Source organism: Dasypus novemcinctus, unplaced genomic scaffold (genome assembly GCF_030445035.2).
Source record: "Dasypus novemcinctus isolate mDasNov1 unplaced genomic scaffold, mDasNov1.1.hap2 scaffold_157, whole genome shotgun sequence".
Lineage (NCBI taxonomy): Eukaryota > Metazoa > Chordata > Mammalia > Cingulata > Dasypodidae > Dasypus > Dasypus novemcinctus.
This window is the reverse complement of record NW_026688157.1, coordinates 458,011-478,669: the sequence shown is the minus strand read 5'-3', so window position 1 is coordinate 478,669 and position 20,659 is coordinate 458,011. Positions and strand designations below refer to the sequence as shown.

The 20,659-nt window shown below is 53.0% G+C and overlaps 1 protein-coding gene across 1 annotated transcript in view; it reads right to left on the bottom strand.

Annotated features, from left to right (window-relative positions):
- The window catches only part of LOC101438619 (uncharacterized), a 50,144-nt gene that overhangs the window by 10,629 nt on the left and 18,856 nt on the right, over positions 1-20,659 (bottom strand). The window contains 4 exon segments of the mRNA XM_058292613.2: positions 2,108-2,235; positions 2,920-3,713; positions 6,277-6,372; positions 8,298-8,346. Of these exon segments, the coding sequence (XP_058148596.2) occupies positions 2,108-2,235; positions 2,920-3,713; positions 6,277-6,372; positions 8,298-8,346 (1,067 nt within the window).

Genomic DNA, 20,659 nt, shown 5'->3' with positions numbered 1-20,659 from the left:
TTCAATACCCAGGGCCTCCTGACCCGTGTGGTGAGCTGCAGTGCAGTGCTGATGTGCGCAAGGAGTGCTGTGCCATGCAGGGGTGTCCCCTGCATAGGGGAGCCCCACGTGCAAGGAGTGTGCCCTGTAAGGAGAGGTGCCCAACGCGATAAAGGTGCAGCCTGCCCAGGAGTGGCACTGCACATATGGAGAGCTGATGCAGCAAGATGACACAACAAAAAGACACAGATTCCCGGTGCCGCTGACAAGAATACAAGCAAGACACAAAGAACACACAGTGAACGGACAAAGAACAGACAACTGGGGGGGGGGGGCGGGGAGGGAGGAGAGAGAAATAACAAAAAATAAATCTTTAAAAAGTCAACAGAGGGGATGCAGTTGAGCACCTGCTTCCTACATGGGAGACCTGGTTCAGTTCCCGTGCCTCCTAAAAACAAAAACAAACAAACAAAACGAAAGAGGAGGCAACTCAGGGAGCTGATACGACTCAATGGTTAATAAGCACTAGCTTCCCACATACGAGGTCCCGGGTTCAATCCCCGGCCCCAATACCTCGAAATATATATATAAATAAAATAACAGAACAAATGGCAATTCTTACTTAATACCAAAAGAATGACCACCTGCTCAGCACACACTAACTCCATCTAGAGTGTGAAGGGACTGAGAGGAAAACGTTTTTCTCCCATCTGCCTCATGCTGCCCCTCAAATTGCTCTCAGTTTCTGCTCCACAATCTAGCTCTGCTCTTTTTTCATTTAGATGCTATAACAAGAAAATTCAAACAGTGTGAAAAGAAGGAAAAAACACCACTGAAACCTCTCTACCGCCTCATCTCCTTTTCTGCGTGGAGATCACACACGGCCACAGCGGCAATGAGTGTCTGCTTTCTGATTTCTGTTTTGCACCCACGGCCCTCATGTCTAGAGGACGGGCAGGCCAGGCATTCTCGTGCCCTGCTTTTTATTGCACTGGACAACTCAGGCACATGGCTGTTTTGTTTTTGCTGAAATCGGTATTCCCTCAGGATAAATTGCAGGCACAGGAGCCAAAAGGGGAGAACCTCTGTGTCCAGACAGGCCTCCCAGGAGCTTGGGCAGGCACAGAGGCAGGGCCATGGACACGGGGCCCATGGAAGCCTTGTCAGGGCGTCTGTCTGGGAAAAGCGGCCCAGTCACTGATTACAGATCCTGGCTCACCCTCGGCGCTGTTAGCAGGTTCCTGCCTTCTCTTCTGGGAACGAAGGAAGCTACCTAGAAAACGAGCCCTTCTTCGTTCCCGAGGAGGGAGCTACGGTGCCTCCCCGCCTGGACGGGTTGGTTAACAGGGCGGTGGGCTGAAGAGTGGCCTCCCCAGAGATGTCTGTAAGCTAATCCTGGAGCCCGTGAGTACAGGAGGTTACATAGCAAGGGGAGGCTAATCAGCCCATCTTCCATAGGGAGTATTCTGGATTATCCAGGTGGGCCCAACGTGATCACAAGGAGAAGCAGAAGAGAGTCAAGGATGCCAGTGAGACCAGCTCCACTGCTCCGCTGGCTGGAGCTGTAAGTCAAGGCATTCTGGACGGAGCAAAGAAATGGATTATCCCTCCGAGCTCCAGGAGGGAACAAAGCCCTGCTGACACCCGGATTTTAGCCTGGCGAGACCCATGTCAGAGGTCTCAACTACGAAACTAAAACAATGCATTGGCATTGTGTTAAGCACAAATCACGGTGTGATGATTTCCTATAGGAGCAACAGAAAACTAATACGACGGGTAACTGAGGACACAGGCTACCCTTCCTGGGCCTCCGGAGGAGGGGTGGTTCTAGGAGGGTCTTGAAGACTCTGATCCCAGTGGCAGTGGGGGATGACTCAAGGGCAGGGCTGAGCAAAGCCAAGTGGGCAGAGAAGGGTACTGGAGGCAGGAGGCTCCAACAGCTGTTGCCTTCTTCCTTTTGATCTAATCTTGGCAAGGCAGACAAAACCTATTTGGCACGAGTAATACCACGATGCCCAGTGTATCAGGGCCAGACCTGATCTCTGTTCCAGGCCCCCAGGCAACACAGAGGCGGCCGGAGGTGGATCTACCTTAGCCCTGGGCAGCTACAGTCAGGTCGAGAGCCTGCCTTCAGAAGGATCTGACAGCAAAGCAGCAGCATGCGCAGTCTTCCTGGAGGCGGCGGGAAGTACCAGGTACGCCCAGCCATGTGCTGGCTGGGTGGGTTCCCTGTGTCGCTGAACTTCTCTGCCTGGTCTGAAAGGCGGGGCAATGCCCCCTGCAGTCCTCCAAGCTCAGGAGCGTCTCGGAGGCCCTCCTGCAGTCACAGGAGGCACGCGCCAGCGTCAGACACTATCTTAAATCAGTGACTCATGGGCATCAAGTAACGGGACTAAGAAAAGCCCTCCCCTGAGCGCATCTCCACTCGATGGAGATAAACAATTACTTAAGATTTCTAGAAATACCCAAGCCACTCACAGCTGCTCTACGAACTGGCCCCCGTTAAAAACGTCAGTTTCCTATGCGTCTTCAGCTATCGAGGAGCAAGGGGCCCTTGAGCCCTGAGCCCTGCACTCTCTGGGAAGCATGCCAGGAAAAGAGAGCGGCGATCAGAATTCCATCCGCATTCCTCTCTCTTGTTCTGGCGCCCCTTTTCATGGCAAATGCTCCACTGATGTTGGTCCAGTTGAAACGAGAAGACCCTGCCTCACATCAACCGACAGCAGGGGCCTGGTGTGAAGGTGGGAAGTGCTGACATTGGCCTTTAAACCCTGTGTCCTGAACCTGGCGGGCACCAGGGGCAGCAAGGGCTGAAGACGGCACCGCTCAGGCCAGCTCTGTCGAGGCCACACCCAGACAGCTCTTGGGGTAGAGGAGTAAAAGGCACTGCCACTGTGTCAGGAGCCAGCCACAGGGCAGCTTCCGACCAGGCTCATGTGCCATGGGTCCGACAGGATGGAATGGGCCTAAGCAGAGCCAACTCCCACGGGTCTGCTGTCTTCAGCTGTGCCTCTGGAACTGCGAAGGGCCTGGTATCCCCGGGGACAGGCATCCCTGGTGCTGGATGGTGAGAGCCGGCAGCTGGAGACAGAGAAAGGCGGCTGGGTCCACGGAGGAGAGCCGTCGGGTCCTGGCCCGCAAGTCCCGCTCTGCAGGGGACAGGCCCGGTGGCAGCACGAGCACAGAGATGCAGCGGACAGGGGCAGCACTTGCCGTGCCCTCCTGGGCGCCTCTCCAGCCCACGGCAGCTCAGTCTCGCAAATGTGGTGGGCAGGGGTGTGAGCGCTAGAGGAAGTGAGGTGGGCTTGCGCCTGCAGGTGGGACCATCACCGCCCTCTGCTAGGAGAGGCAGACGTTCACCTCCTCCCTGCACATAGAGCCTCCTGGCTCCTGCCCCTTTCCTGCCACACAGGAGAGAGCCTGTCGGTGAAGTGGTCCCACACGCCTTAGACTTTTGGCCCTGGGACACCTGTGGGAGGATGGCGATCAGGCCCCAGAAACAAGCTCCCCCAACCTCTAGCACTCCATTTGCCTGCCGGCCGCACCGGGCCAGCGGCGGAGGCCCTCCTGGCAGACCCCACCACGCCCCAGCTGGCGTCCGTGGCACGTTACCGTATTCACCAAAACGCAGGGACTCCCACTGCTGCCACTCCACCAAGACGCTGACGGCCCGCACGCCCACGTAGATGAGCAGCATGCCCACAGTGGCGTCCAGGAGAAAATTGATGAGGTACCTGTGTGGAGAGGGTACGGCAGCCGGTCAGGAGCCACCAGGCAGCAAATGACACACAGCTGGGCCCTCAGTGTGGCGTTTACCAGGGCCAGGGGGCAAGGCTGACCTAGGTCAGGCCGGGAGAAGCTGCCGACACAGCATTACTATTCTGCCTTGTTTTTGGGGTGGGTAGACTCAAGAAGACTGGGCCAGAGGCTGTGGAGGCTGCAGCTCTCACTTCCAGGCCCCACATAAAGCCTCCCAGCACCCATGTGCTTATCACCCACCAGAGGTTTAACACTGGGAGGACGGGTGGAGGAGGCCCGTCAAGTGAAGACAGAGCACCTGGGAGCAACAGGAAAGCCGAATTGAGATTTAAAAACGTGTTCAGTCTCTGTTCGCTCCTGACAGTCCGCCCACTCGGGAGAGGGCTGCTTGCATGGGGCGGGCACGACAAGGGTCTCTGACCAAAGAGGGCAGGGCTGCGTGGACCTCAAGCATCCCTGCAGCTCCAGAGCCTGTCACAGAGACAGATTTTAAGTAGAGAGCGTTACTCCCATCAGAAAAAACAAGGAAATGGGTAGAAGGAAAGTCGGGTTAGAGAGAAGGCCTGTGCTGACCACAGGTTCTTCAAGGTCTACTTCCATGTGTCTGGCATGAAACCTTCTTTTCCTTCCAAAGGGAAGGCCCCTGCCCACTTTCCCTTGAGGCCCTGCTCCCAGAAACCTGCTAGATGGCAGAAGCTGCGGAACATGTCTGGGGAGCCCGAGGACTGGGAGTTTTCTCGAGGACAGCAGAGCAGCATTGGCTCCAGTCCAGGCAAAGCAGGAGCCCCAGGCTCCTGGGTCAGCTGCTGCCCTCTAGGGACACCACTCCGGCTCTGCGATCTGTCCAGATAAGCTCCAGACACGAGACAGCTGAGCGCTTTGGAGCAGCCAAGGCTTGAGACGTTTTTTGCAGACCCACAGCTCCCACGCCAGGCCCCGGCTCTGGGATGAGCGGGTCACTGTGATGCCTGAGGAGGCAGCTCCCTTCTACTTACAGCTCGGACACGAGCGTGTAGACAACGCGGGGCAGTGTTTGCTCCTGCCTGCTCTTCCTCTTCACAATCACAAGGGGTGCCTCTCAGACCAGAGAGAGAACAGCAGCCGCTTCCCAGGGAGCTTCTCAGCTCACGCTGCGCTCTGGCCCTGGGTGACGTGCCTCTCAGACCCTTGAATCTACCTGGTCTCCAAGGGTTCCTACGTGAGTTCCCACGCCTGAGACCCACCCTGAAAATAACAAGAACTACGGTTGTACTTCTACGTGTTAGTTCATTCATTCCCTCACCAAATATTTACTGAGCAAAGTTCCAGGCCCCGAGAATAAAGACAGAAAGTTCCTTACTCTGCACTCTGAACCTCAAGCTACTCCAGAGAGCCTGGCAGCCGGGGGCATCAGATGAGCCCTGGGGTCAGCCTGGGTTCACATCTCGGCTCCATCGCTCCTGAGCTGAGTTTATCTGAGTAAGCTGTGAAAGCTCTCTGCGCCTCAATTCCCCCAAAGTGACTACCCTGCAGGGCTGTGTGAGGATTTAGTGAGTCGATGGATGTAAACTCGTAGAGTGCACTTGGCATGAGTGACCACTACACAAAGACCTTGTTAGAACCACTGCTGCTCGGGTCCACTAGACTCAGCCTCTCCTGCGCGTCACTCCCCGCGGTGGCAGCATCCCCAGCACAGAGGACTTGCTAGCTGCAGAGGCAGCTTATTTCCGTGTTTGCACGTTCCTCTTCTCCCTGAGCTGAGACCCCCAGAATGGCCTCCTGGCCCAGCCTGGCCCCTTCTCCCTCCCTCTGAAGAGTCACGTGGCAAGTCAGGGACAAGTGCCCAGATGCATTCCAGCTCAACACTCGCCCTCCACTCGCCTGGGACCTCGCCACCCTCCAGAGCCGTAACTGCTCCCCCTGCTCAGCTCTGCAAGCGACTGTTGGGTCCCTCATGTCTGTCTTGAGTTTGCATGATAACAACAATTCTCCAACTGAACTATGCATGTCTTTCCTGATAAGTGCCCTGTGGTTTCCAACAAGCACGTACACGCATCATCTCATGAGACTTCCACAGTAATCCAATGAAGCGGGCAGGGCTCACAGCACAGACGAGGAAACAGGCCTGGAGAAGCTAAGCTGTCTTCCACAGTCTGGCATCTTAGACAAGTGTCCTTTTCACTACATCAAGCTCCAATGTGGGCATTTTCTGCTCCAGGCCAAGAACCTGAGATATTTCAGGGGGTGTACTGTCCAGCCCTTGCTCCTTCCTAGCCATGATCCAGCCTTATCGTCCTCTCTTCGTAGATGGGCAATGGGCTGGCTAGCGGGAAAGTGCAATTCCTGCATGGTGACGAGGCAGGAGTCACCACGCAGAGCCCTAGGGGCCAGCTGACAGCCCTGTGAGCTCCTGGAGGTCCTCACAGAGTGGCCTCCCAGAGGAGCATCAAGGAGAAACGGGAGCTGCTCCCACCCCAAGCTGGGGGGAGCGGGACTGTCCGCACAAAGCAAGGCCAGCCTTGCAGCAGGGGCAGTGGATGTCTGCACGCAATTACTTACAGTGAACAAGGGTCCTCCTCGGTGAGATCTGCTAAGTAAACGTTTGCAAAGTGGATGAACAGCATTCCTATGGCTTGTTTGGAAGTGTCTAAAAACCTGTACAAACAGAACCATCACTTGTTATCACTCCAACAAGAGGGCAGTATCCAATTTGGTAAAAATGAGAAATCTGGAACTGGAAAATGCCCCAAGCCTCCTATTACTAGTCACCCCCTTCCTGAGACAGTTAGTACTAACTCAGGCTTGGCATTTCAGCTACATTTCAAAACCTATAATAACGCTGCATTGAAATGCCCTAAAAGGCTACTGATGAATGGTATTTAAAATAATGTGTGTTTAATTTTCATTCTTTTATTACTTCAAAAATGCTCAGCCACAGCTCTGTGGAGTCCAAGGTGTCTCTGTTACAGAGCTTCTATTCTGCTTCACTTGCAACGAGCTAACTATGTGCAAGATTAATAAGCTGTGCAGAAATCCAGTACTGCAGCTGAGGCCCTAAACAAATGTCAGCTGCTACCATTCAAGCAATGGGTTAAATCAGAAGGAGACAACCTTTTTTAAGGGCTAGGCAGTACATATTTTAGGCTTTGTGGCCAGTCTCTGTGGCATCAACTCAGCTTTGCCATTCTAGTGCAAAAGCAGCACAGGAAGTAGCATTCCGAGAACCCTTTATTTATAAAAACAGATGGTGGCCAGATTTGGCCTCTGGGCAGCAGTTTGCCAATCTCTGCGTTCAATTACAAAGTTTCAAAAAAGAAAATAACGAAGCTGCCAATCTCTGTGATACCGAGTCACCCCAGTCCATTTGATGGGAGCAGGGTGTGTGCCTTTCGTTTCTCCTCTGCCGTGAGCACCTGGAGTCAGGAGTCTGTGCCTGTGGAATTTTCTGATCAAGGCTCTCTCTCTCTTCCCCATCAAGGCAGCCAGAGTTGGGCCTGGCCCCTGACAGGGTAAGGAGGGGAGCCCCAGCATGGGACAGCAGCCAGGGGCTCTCAGGACCTTAGAGATTATCCAGGCCAACTGCAGGACCCAGGCCTGAAAATCATTTCCTAAAGTAATTGGAAAGGGCGATGTGCATAAAACATAGAGCTCCAGCGCTAGGTTTTCACTGGGTCCCTCCCAGCCCTGAAGTGGGACTCACCCATTTTAAGGCTAAACACCCAGACTTGAGAGAAACAGAATAGGGGAAGTGAATTTTCAACAACTAGCTGTAGTAGTGTATGTGGGATCAATAAAGCACAGGCTGAAAATTTTATAAAAGGGCCTTTGTCACAGTGATTTGTTAGAAGTTTTCTCTGAAAGGGAGAATGGCTATTTTACTAGGGCAGTTGCAAGCCTAAGGCAGCCCCCAAAAGGTGGCTTCTTGTGGACCTGTGCTTTCCTGAGGAGCTGGCCACCTCCAAGTGATTATTATTTGTGTTCTGGCTTCAGAATCTACTTCTAAAGCTTTACCATCATTTTTACGAAGGAAAAACTGCCACTGCAGACTCATCCTAGGGCCAAGAAAGCCTAGTTTTGGAGAGAGGAGCATATGGATTATTTTTGCTCAAGCAAACAGACTATAGTATCGAAGGATTTAAACATAACTTATTAGCAGAGACAAAGGAAAGGTGCCTGCAGCAGGGATTGATGTCCTTGTATTATTGTCCATCCTCCAAAATAGGACAGCAGAGTAATAAAATATAGTAGGGTTCAAAAGTTATCTGGAGATTCAGGGGCAATTACTCCATGGACAATTTAGAGGTCTTTCAAGTTAATTCCATCTGTTTATGTTACTCAATACCTAATACCTCTGTGGTATCTATAAAAATTTAAAAAAGAATGTTATCTGCAGAGATAGAAGTACTTTTGGATTATACACAGTCCCTGATGAACTCAACTAACGGAATTACAGACACTTTATGTTACATGTAAGTGATCACTTTCAATCCCCTAACACCCTCCCACACAAAAAAAACACACACAGTAACCCCAAATTAGTCAAAAGCAGTCCAGGAAAGCATTAATACTAAAATACGTACCATATCCTCCACGGACGTCTTTCGTGCTTTGGTTCTCTGAAGCGTTTGACTGAAAAAAAGGAGGACATTCAGTAAATTTCAAAGACACAAAGTAAAATGCACATAACAAGCTGGGTTACTGGTACACTCAGTGTTTACACAATTAAGTTCATCTCTCTCTGGCTCGCTCTCATTTAAGCTGAGGTGAAATGTGCATGATCTTTTCTCTTTTAACATGTGACATACACAATGAGCCCCTTTAGGCCACAGAGGCCCCATATTGCTGATGACCAGTAAAACTCTTCAAAAAACCGGATACTTATATGAAAAATGACTCCTCACAGCATGTGGAAGTTTTTGTTTTCTCCGCCCTCGTGACAAGGCTGTCTCTTACAAGTACTGGAAACGGCAGTTACTTTTAAATTGAGGATGTGCTCTAAGGACAAATACTCCCACCCACCCACCCAGCTACCCCCACCCCCACCCTAACTGAGGCCTAAGCCAAGCCAGGCCCTGCGGGTACAAAGGGGAAGCCCGTTGTCTAGTAGGAGGCAGACACAGACACAATGCGGAAAGTGCTAGAGAGGAGGTAAGTCTGAGGCGAAGGCCGCCCAAGGGCAGCACTGTCCACCCTGCCTGTCTCGGGGAAGGGGAAGGAGAGGCTTCACTGGCGGGTGAGCTCAAGCCAGATCCCAGAGGTGGGCAGGGGTCAGCAAGTGGCCCAGGGAGGGGAGGGAAGACGCAATCTGGGCAGGGCAAGCACCACGAGCACAAGTCCCAGACACGGCAGACAGGATTTCAGTATCGAGCGTGAAGTGCAACAGCAGGTACCAAGAGTGACAAACTGAGCAGGGGCAAAATGAGGCCACATGAGGGAGAGCCAGGTTAAGGGGCCTGGAACGAATGCTGGAGCAAAAGAAGAGCCAGGGAGAGTTCCAAGCAGAGTCAAAGATCGGGGGAAGTGTGTCTCAGGAAGGCTGGATTTCGGGGTGGGGAGGGCTGTGGAAGGCCGCCGGCTGCGGTAGCTGTCCTGCGCGGAGCACTAGGCAGTGATGCTCCCAGCTCCGTAAAGGCAGCGGGAGGAGGCGCTCGTCCAGCCCCGACCCACCTCAGGGCAAACCGACCAGAGCTACACCTTCAACTCGGGTTCATTCCTAGGTGAGACTCAGCGGTCTGAACCAAAGGAAACACAAGCAGACTTTCGAAGGTTCCTGTCCTCTACTGAAACCCCAGGCAGAGTATTTCCACGCACTTTATCTATTAATACGAAGACTCTGAAAGTGCTGCACACGTGATGTTTTCCCACACAGAGTACTGAGGAAAAAACAGACATGGACACAAACCCACGGAAGATGTCTTATTACCGTGGGAAGCAGGCAAGAACCAACTACTGAAAAAGCCCTGAGTTGCTAGTGAGGGTGCCAGAAACTCCTCTAAGTAAATACAGGAAATTCACACTTTGCAGAACAAGGACTGCCTACACATACAATAGAAAGCACTGAGAGAGGCATTTTGATGTTTGGAGATGCTAAGAAGTGGAATTGTAAGGTCTCATTTCACTGGCACATCACAAGCCCAACACGTCCACAATGCTGAAGAATCTGGAGTTGAGGCCCAGAGGTTCTGCTCATTGAAACGGCTCACCAAAGCGCAGCCTGAAGGACTGGGGTTCAGGAAGAAGATGGGGGCGGGGGGGGGGGGATGGACCAGGACAAAATGATCTGGGAAAAAAGCCTCCCCTTGTTCTTCTGCCTCGGGAGAATCTGTCCCCATCAATATAAAATAAAGGACATCAAAACATGTCTGAAGGAGAATGTCCTCATTCTTCGGAGATGCACAGTGAAGTATCAGAAAGGGTGCAATTTACTTTCAGATGGTCTAGGGGGGAACTATATATACAAAGAGAAAGAGAGAGCATGAAACATTAATAATTGATGAAACTATGTTGAAGGGCATTTGGGTATTTGTTACACTATTATTTAGATTTTTATGTAGGTTTAAACTTTTTCAAAATACAAAGTTGAGGGAAAAACATATACCAGAAGACAAAACCTCTGCAACCATTCAGAGGTCCACTGGCGATATTTTCAAAATGTTAAATGTGCATGCTCTTTAGCCTTGCAATGCTCCTGCCACGTATGTGTTCTTTGGGCACTACTGCAGACGTGCGCCAAGACATAAAGAAGTGTGCACTGCAACGTCGTTACCACAAAACCCAGTAAGAAACCAGCGCCTGCCAATATGGCCTTGGGTACATACCTACAATGAGGTCCTAAGCAGCTGCTACAAAGAACAAGGTAGATCTATATGCTCTAATAAGGACAGATCTCCAAGTTACATTATGTTAGAGAAAAATACAGCACTTATTGGGACATGGAGACCGATATGATTATAGACAAAGAATTTACTGAGAAGTTTCTCCAAATGAGGGGGTCTGAAGAACAGACTTCAGCTCCGCCCCCACCAGCATGGTGGGGGTCTGAAGAGACTTCTCGCCCGCTCCTGGGAGGAGGGGGACTTGAATTTATACAGAACTTTCCTAGGCAAGGAAAGAATAGTTGGTGGGAGGGGGTTGAGGGTCCAAGTGAGGGGCAAGGGCCAATAGGAAGCCCTAGATGTAAAAACTTCCCTGATAGTGACTAGAAGATAGTGGGTTAGGGAGTTATGGTTTCTTGGACTGCTGCAGTAGCAGATGTTTCTTTGATCTGTAGGGATTTTATCTCCCTCTGATATGCAGGTAGGGAAGGTTTCCATTTTCCTTTATTCTTATCTCTATAAAGTTTCTTTGTTTAACCTGTGGGGAAGTGCCATGCCTTAGGCACGTAGGCTTAAGGGGGATGGGGGTAGCCTTTCCCCAGTACATATCAGGGGAAACTGAGCTACAGCTTGTTAATTATTGCAAACCTCTAACACATTATTAATAAAATGCAGAATAATATGCCTATCATATTATTCATATCTCTTCCAAATATTCTAGAATATTCCAGAATAAACTATAATACTTCATTAATCTATCTGGTCATGCCTTACTGGGGGGCCTACCATGTAACATGCACCATTCTAGGCACTGGAGATTCAGCAGATAAAATAGACAAAATTCTTGCCTTCCTTATACTATAGAGGGGAGAGAAAAGGATGGAGCTTGTCAGGTAGTGACAAGTGCTGTGCTGAACACTGGGACAGGAAAGCAGAGAGGTGGGTGTGCAACTACTTACAAGGAGGCTGGGAAAGGTGAGCAGAGGCCTGCCAAAGGCGAGGGCCAGTGACCGGCGCCTGGGGAAGAGCCGTGCAGGCAGGGGGCGGGAGGTCAGGGGTAGTGGGGGTGTGGGCGAGTCGGAGCTGCAGGCCCGCTGCCCGGGGGAGCATTCTGACTTTTCCTGCACTGAGGTGGGGGTGAGCTGGGGGCGGCTGATGTGCCCTCCAGCTGCTGGGAGTAGCCAGAGGGGCCGACTGTGGAAGCAGGGGGGCCAGTCTGAGACGGCGCCAACAACGCAGAGGACATGACGGAAGCCGGCGGGGTGGCAGCCGCAGAGGCAGTGAGGAGCAGCTGGTTCCGCCTGTGTTTTAAAAGCAGAGCCAGCAGGACTTGCTGACAGCGGATGCGGGTGTCAGAGGAAGAGGACAGTGAGTGACGGCAGGGGTGGGGATCGACTCTGCTGAGTCCTGCTTCTGCTTCGTTTCGGTCATGGGGGGGAGGTGGAAGGCCTCTGGGGTGAGAAACGAGGCGCTGCCTCCGCCCTCAGGCACGGCGGGCCGGGTACCAGGCCCGGGAGACGCGCGCCCTCGGAAGCCGCCGCGCGCGGCTCGGGCACGGCTTGAGGACAACCGTCTTCTGCAGGATGGCGCGGGCTCGGCTGGAGGGGGAGCCAAAGCAAAGCACGACGGGCCCTCCTCGGTGCCCAGGAGAGAGGCGGGAGGGCGGGCTGGGGGGACGGCGGCGTGGTCAAAGGCCAGGAGGGGCAGGGCTGGAAGACAGGCCTGGCGGGCGGAGGGAGGAGAAAGGCGGACGGCGGAGCCTGGAGGACAGAGAAGGGCCTGACGGAGGCTGCCCGACGCGCCTTTCCTCTGAGGATGGCGGGGGCCGAGGGCCTCCTCGTCTGGCAGCCAGCCTCCCGAGCCTGGGGCTGAAGCACCCCGAGCTGGCCTGAGGAGCGCGTGCCCTCGGGTCTGCCAGGACCCTCAACCCCCCTCTGCCCTGGCCGTCCCCCGCGCTCTGGGGTGCTCCTCCCGGGCTCTCCTCCACCTCCTCCTGGTCCCGACCCCACACCCTGATGGCCCTGCCCAGGCCCGCGGTCTCCCAGCCCCGCGGTCTCCCAGCCCCGCGGTCTCCCAGCCCCGCCCGCCAGCACCTGGCTTTGCCACTTGCACGCAGGCAGTGGCCACGTCCTTGTCTCCAGGAGCCCTCCTCCCCCTCCCACTCACCTGGCAATCCCCCTGCCCATTTTGCAATGAAGAGTCTTCTGGAGGTGTCCCTTTCCCCATTCTACCACCTCATCATGACTGCTTCCTGTGCTTCCTCTTAACAGGCTTCCCTGTCCCTTGTCTCTCCATTTGGTCTTTTTTCCCCCTTCCTTCCTTCCTTCCTTCTTTCTATCCCTCCCTCCCTCTCACCTACACTGAGCACTTACTCTGGGCAGGGACTTAACAGTAGTCAATATAGACATGGCCCCTGCCTTTGAGAGCTTTCAGTCTATGTTGCACACCATTTAACTTAACTAAAATACAGCTCCCACCCTCCCCTACCTTACTTATTTTTTAATTAAAAATTATGGGGGGGAAGCGGATTTGGCTCAACTGATAGAGCGTCTGCCTACCACATGGGAGGTCCAGGGTTCAAACCCAGGGCCTCCTGACCCATGTGGTGAGCTGGCCCATGCACAGTGCTGATGCACACAAGGAGTGCCATGCCACACAGGGGTGTCCCCTGCGTAGGGGAGCCCCACACGCAAGGAGCATGCCCCGTAAGGAGAGCCGCCCAGCGCAAAAAAAAAAAAAAAAGTACAGCCTGCCCAGGAATGGCGCCGGACACTCGGAGAGCTGATGCAGCAAGATGATGCAACAAAATAAGACACAGATTCCTGGTGCCACTGACAAGAATACAAGTGGACACAGAAGAACACACAGTGAATGCGCACAGAGAAAAGACAATGGAGGGGTGGGGGGAAGGAAGAGAAATAAATAAAAAATTAAAAATCTTAAAAAAAAAAAAGTATGGGAAATGAGCAGACTTGGCTCAAGTGGTTAAGCTCCCGCCTCCCACACGGGAGGTCCCCGGTCCAGTTCCCACTGCCTTTTGAAAAACCAACAAAAAAGCAAAACTAATGAAAAAAAGAGAAAAACTCAGGGAAGCCGATGTAGCACAGTGTTTGAGTGCCGGCTTCCCACATTATCAAGTCCCTGGTTCAATCCCCAGACCCCAATACTTAAAAAATAAAAAAAGGTATGGGGGAGTGGCTGTAGCTCAGTGGTTGAGTGCCTGCTTCCCATGGATGAGGTCCTGGGTTCAATCCCTTGTACCTCCTAAAAAAAAAAGAATTAAAAATTTATTTTGGAAGAGGTAAATACACAGAGTATTTAAATTCAAATAACTGAAACATACTCATGGAAAAAGCTTCCTTCCACCTGAAATCCCCAGTCCCTCCATTTCCTTTCTCTGCCCCAACCACAGTTCCCGAAATCTTCTGTATCCTTCCAAAGACGCGCTATGGGAGTACAAATGTGCAAGGCTCTTCAAGAGAGAATGGGCACACCCTCTGTCCCCTGCTCCGACCCTCGCTGCTCTCAGCAAACCTCCCCTGGAAGACGCTTCACTGCTGTGCGTGGGGCTCTCCCTCTTCCACCAAAGACCCTGTGGTAGCCCACAGAGTGGCCGAGCCAGCCCCGATTTGCTCTGCAAGCCCTGCCGCAGGGAGGGGCGTGGCCACGTGCTGCCCCTGCCTGTGAGCGCACAGATAGGTAGGATAAACCTCGGGAGGAGGCTTGCTGAGCCCAAGGCTACGTGTGGCTTATTTTGCCTCACTGCTCTCCACAGAGGGTGCACAAATTCACGCTCCCACGGATAACACACGAGCCTTCCTGTCCGCAGCCCCGCACACCTTCTTACTTTGCTGCACACTTGGCGGTTGATCAGGATGCTTGGGCATGGCTGCGGGGTACATTATTGATTGTCACTCCCGGGCTCCCGCCCTGCAGGGCTCCCACTGCCCAGGCTACAAGGCTCCAGCCTGCCGGTCCCGCCTGCCTCTCCCCTCAGGACTCCACCGCACCGGCTCCCTCTCCTTGGTTTTGTGCTGCGCCGTTTGCCACACAGCAGGGAGGCAGTTACGGATCATCCAGTTCTAATGCCTTCACGGGCACGCTGATTGCTCGTACCAGGCTGTGTCGTCGTGTCTCGCACACACCTCCATGTGGCTACTACCTCGTGAGGCAGCATTCAGAGCACGGGCCCCGCTTCACTCTCCTCAGATCCCAGCCGGGGTGGGTGCACCCTGCCTACCTGCTGACTGGCGGAAGAAGCTGAGATTTTACATACGGGTGCTTCGTAAGTCACAAGGAGGGAGATGAGAGGTGGCACTGAGTGTCAAACAACACAGGATTTCGAAGGGAAATAATTTCCTCATAGCAGTTGTAGTCCTGTTTGGAAACTGTGTCCATAAAAAGCACAACTGTTTTGAGATGAAACCACACGATTTAAGAGAGCCGTCTGGTCAACAGCAGGTCCAGCCTGGGAGAACAGTGGAATCCTAGCGGCAGGTGATCGGAAAGAAAGGCCTGTGGCCAAATGAAGATGGGGAAGGGGAGTCGCCGGCTTGTCAATCACCAGCGTAGCCGCGGGTACCGGCGGTGGCAGTCTCTCTGATGGTGCTTCCCAAACCAACACAACAGGAGTGGAAAGGTGCCTGCTGAGGATACATGAAGAGGCTGTGAACCCGGCAGACCTCCAAGCAGACAGTTTCTGTGTGCCATGAAACTCACCGCGGCAATCAATTAGGATATAAAATGATGGAACGTTCGTATTCTTATACACACAGGGCAACCTTGAAGCAGGAAGGAGCTCACAGACCACAGAGCAGCCACGGTAGCGTCTGACATTTCCAAGAGGAACAGCAGCAGACACTCTGGGCCATTCTGCCTCACGGGCTGTGGGAAAGCATGGGGACAGGCTCTTTGCTGGGACCATGAAATCACCAACCGCTGGAAGAGATCGCAGGCCTTGGAATGGGAACAGATTTTCCAACTCTCAGGACGGGGAGCTCCACAGGCCACGTGCTCACCAGGAGTCTGTATGCATTTTGTGACTCCTGGAGGGGAAACATGCCCCTTTCTGAAGCCAGCAAAGCCCCTCGGCTTTACAGCCCTCTGCAGAGGCACTGCCGGCCTGGACCACTCCCCGATGGCCTCACTTCTCAAACTGCACCGAGGCAGGGCCTGGACAACTGAGGCTCACGTCGAGACTAACACTTGGCACCAGGACAAATGGTAAACTGCCCAAGTGCAGCTAAATGTCAAGCCCAGAGGCAGTGAAACTGCCATCAAGGCCAGCAAGGGTCAATTCACAAATGAAGAGTTGGGGCCTGAGAGCCCCTCCAACCCCCTCAGTCAAGGGTGGGGAAAGTGGAGCTGGAACGGGGGGGCCAAGATCACCTGAGGCACGAGCAGAGGACGGGGACTAACCCGAGCTGCGCGGGCCGGCCTCCTCCACAGTGTGCACCAGCCGGGCCAGCGACCCCAAGTCATGCCGCACTGCTCCGCTGGGCCCAGGAAGGCCTCTCCCCGCCTCCTGAGCAGGTCTCAGTGCTCCTACAGGGCAGAAGCTGTTGGGGGGCTGCTCACGGTGAGCAAATTCACCCTCACTGAGGGAACGAGGAATCGAGGACAACTCCGGAAGTGTTTTTGTACTCTTCCTACATTAGAAACCATCACGCCAATAGCCGGGCCCCATCCCCAAACCTCTTTATCGCCCTCTGGTGGTGCTAAAGAAAACCAGAAGCACCCAGCTGCTTTCCGGCAGGGAAAGTCCCAGGCAGTCACTGTGGGAGGCCGCTGGTGCCTCCCCCAAAGCCATTACGCCCTCTTCCTCACACAACTCCCATATCCTGGAGTCAGCAATGCGCCTAGCTGAAAGCCTACGTCTCCCAGTCTCCTTGCAGCGGCGTGTGGCCTCGTGACTGAGTTCAGCCGATGAGCTTTAACCCATGTGGGGCACTTTTCCAGAAGAAATGAAGACCCATTATGGCAAGGAACTAATGGCAGTCAATAAAACTAGATCCCAGTAAGCTTGAGATCTAGTTTTATTATTTTAAGCAAGCCACAGCTTTCCCGGGTCTAAGTTCTTCCTTAATAGGGTCAGTGTGGGGAGAAAAGCCTGTGCTCCACCATGGCCATGGTGGCGCCTTCCATCATTGGGACAACCCTGAAAGGTGGGTGTCAGCTCCATTTACAGAACAGGTTAAAGGATTTGCTTCAGGCGTGAATGACACAGCCCAGATTTGCAGCTCAAGCCTGACTCTAAAGCCAACTTTGACCGCTGGGATGTGAGCCCTGCAATACAAAACCGAGTGTGATCAGACAGTGAGAAAGCAGGAAGCAAAAGGTAAAGCAATGAATGTTCTGGTATAACGTACCACAAGGCCAGGCGCCCAGATTAGGGCCCTCTCCTCCACTCAGCGGGGCCTGTCTGATTCTTGGGGTTAGCGGAGCACACATTTCCGTGCCCTGCCCTCCTTCCTTAGGGAAGACAATCCAGACATCTTAAATGGACAAACAAAGCCCCCTATGGCCTGGGCCCCGCTCCCTGCCCAGCCGCATTTCCTGACGGGCCCTGTGTCCCACTGCAGAGTGACATGTCCCACGGCAGTGCTGTCACTTGTGGTCTCCCCACACTCCTCCTCCTGGATCACTCTCAGGCACCCGCTCTGAGCCGTCCTCCCTGCAAACCCCTCACAACGCACTGGCGTTCCTCCCTCTGGCTCCCCCGGGCACTCTGCGCATCCCTGTGCATTAAAGCTTTCTGTGCATAACGTCATCACTCTCCCACTCGCTCTGAAGCAGGTAGGGACCGTCTTTTTCATGTTTATACCCTCAGCACCCAGCTCAGAGTCTGGAATGAAGCAGACACCAAACTACCAAACTAGACAATCAGAGCAGGGCACAATGGAGATCCAGAACTTGTCAGAAGAGACAGCTTAGTGCTTTGGAGCAGAGTACGAGTGCTGGGTTCAAACCTTGCCTCAGCACTTACAGTGTGGCCAGGGAGAGCTACTCTTCCTCTCCGGGCCTCAATCTGCCCCTCTATAAAAGGAAAGCAATTATAGTACCCACCTCATAGGATTTTTTTTTTTAAAGATTTTATTTATTTATTTCCCCTTCCCCCCCACCCTGCCTGCCCCAGTTGTCTATTGTCTGTGTCCATTTGCTACATGTTCTTCTTTCTGTCCGCTTCTGCTGTCAGCAGCACAGGAATCTGTGTTTCTTTTGGTTGCATCATCTTGTTGTGTCAGCTCTCCATGTGTGCAGTGCCATTCCTGGGCAGGCTGAACTTTTCTTTTTGCGCTGGGCAGCTCTCCCCTACGAGGGAGAAACCCCTGCATGGCAGGGCACTCCTTGTACGCATCAGCACTGCGCAGGGGCCAGCTCCACACGGGTCAAGGAGGCCCGGGGTTTGAACCGCGGACCTCCCATGTGGTAGACGGACGCCCTATCCACTGGGTCAAGTCCGCTTCTCCTCATAGGATTCTATAATACTATAATAAAACAGCACAGGCAGCGTACCTAAAACCACGCTCTGCACTTAGCAAGCACTACACATATTTCAGCATAAAGCAGCAGTAGTAGTACTGCTCTAGAGGGAGAGCAAATCCTCTGGCCCAAAGCCCTGCTCTAGAAGCAGAGCTTCACGTAAGGGTTACAATTTATGGCTCGGGGCCTCCCTCAACATCTTTCCTTTTCATTTAAAGTATAAATCACTGTAATAAGTCTGGAAACTGAGGAAAGAAAAAAGTGTCCTAAAATGTCACCAATTTTAATACAACCAAGATCATCTGTTTTTCTTTGAAACTTTTCCCAAATGCACATTTGGTTTTTAAGTCACTGCAGTTCTGGTGGTTCCAAACCTCCTTTGGGCCTGCACTTCCCACCTGGGACAGACCACAGCTCTACCCAGTTCTGGTCGCTGCTGCTTGATCTGCTGGTCTCTGGAAGCTCCAAAGATTGAGCCCTGGAAGAACTCTCCAGATGCTGGGGCCCTGGAAGGGGCAGTCATCAGGGTGGTGAGAGGAACCTCCTGGGCTGATGCCAGACACGCAGTCACCAGAGCAGAACCCAGGCCAGATATGCTCACCTCCACCAATAAGCACTGTGGACTGGAAACAACGGCAACTGCTAGCAACAAAAAACACCTACAGGGGTGGCTGCAAAAACTGCAGGCTTGAGCCAAAGAAAACCACTGCAGGACCCTGGATTTCACACGCACCCTCCTGCCCCCATGCTCAGCCTCGTCCTGGGGCAGAGGTGGCAGAGGACAGTTTCACACGCCGCTCTCCAGGCTCTTGACCACAGACTGTCCAACTCAGAGTCACACTACCCTTCACGTAACAGGAAGAGAGCGCTGGGCCCACTCGTCCACCCACCTCGTGTGGGGTCTTCTTAAAATATAAATCCAAGGAAATATTCCTTTCCCCCACTCTACTTAAAACTCCCATAGCAATAAATTTATCAAAACTCAAACTTCACACTTAAGATCGGAGCCTTTTACTGTATGTAAATTATATCGCCATTAACCAAACCAAAACCCCCATGCCTTCCCACAGCAGTTAGAAATGCAGGCTCCGGGAAGTGGATTTGGCCCAACGGATAGGGCATCTGCCTACCACATGGGAGGTCCAAGGTTCAACCCAGGGCCTCCTGGCCCGTGTGATGAGCTGGCCCATGCACAGTGATGATGCACACAAGGAGTGCCGTGCAGGGGTGTCCCCTGTGTAGGGAAGCCCCAAGCACAAGGAGTCCGCCCCGTAAGGAGAGCCGCCCAGTGCGAAAAAAGCGCAGCCTGCCCAGGAGTGGTGCACACAGGGAGAGCTGACGCAGCAAGATGACACAACAAAAAAGAGCCGCAGTTTCCCAGTGCCACTGACAAGAATATAAGTGGACACAGAAGAACACACAGCGAATGGACACAGAGAGCAGACAACTGGGGGAGGGGGAGCGGGGAAGGGGAGAGAGAGAAAAAATAAACCAGGGCTTAGGCCCTGACCGCCCCCTTGTTGACTCCAGCCACACTGGCCACCTTTCCGTGCAGCACGCACACCGAGCTCAGCCTGCCTCGGCACCTGCTGCCTGCTAGAAAGTAAGCTCTGTAAGAGCAGGAACTTCTGTTCCACTTACCCCTGTATTCCTAGCACTTAGAGGGTACTTGGCTAAATAGTATTTGTTGAACAAAGGAATTCATTCAGTTTGTCATTCAAGATGTATTTATTTATTGGGTACCACCCGGGTCTGGGGTTTGTGAATGCCCGAGGGGAGTGGGTGCAGCAAGGTGGGATTCCATTCCCGAGCCTGGCTTAAAGTTGGCTCAGGATGGAGCCTATTTACAATGTCTTTGGGACACATGTTCAGAGCTGACAAGCTGAAAACATACAGAGAGTGCCAGAGAGGGACAGGACCTGGTCTGACCTTCCATTCTATAGATGGGAGATGACATCTTGGGAAGGGACCCATCGTCACTACAAGGGGATGAGTTGTGTCTATCTTTAATTCGTAATTTCTGTGAATTTTCATGACGGGCTCCCCCAGAAGCCTTACTTGGAAGCCATGTGCTAGAGCCTGGCTCAGCGGTGACAGGCACTTAGTGCCGTGAAACAGGACTAGAAGTGCTTAGTTCTCTTTTTGGTTTTGGAGAAAGCGGCTGCCGGCAGGACTGCCAGAGGGCCACTACCCACAGCTTCGTCGTCCTAAGGACTGCAAGGCAGGGTGGGCCGGCCCAGCAAGGCTCCCTCACCACGTCTGGCCTGAGAAGCAAGAACCAGATCAGCTGGGTTTGTGGCCAGTTTACGTGCTCAGGAAAATGTGTTGGGAAGGATTTGGCTTTTTCTGCACTTGATGAAGCCCAGGTTCTAAGTTAGCCAGTTTTAATTCTCCCACATGGAAAGTTCAGCCAAAGGCTGAGAGAGAGGTAATGACAGAAAAACAAAAAATAAAAAGCTGAACCACTGAGCAAACAGACAGGCTTAACTCTCCAAACAGAGGGCCTTCCTAGAGCCGCTGCGCCTCTGGGAGCAGGGCTGTGGTGCCACCTGCCAACACTGGTCTCGGCGGAGGGAGGCAGGTGTTGGCACGGTGTGCTCCACAGAGGATTCTGATGAAAGGAAAACTAACTGCTGGAGGACTGT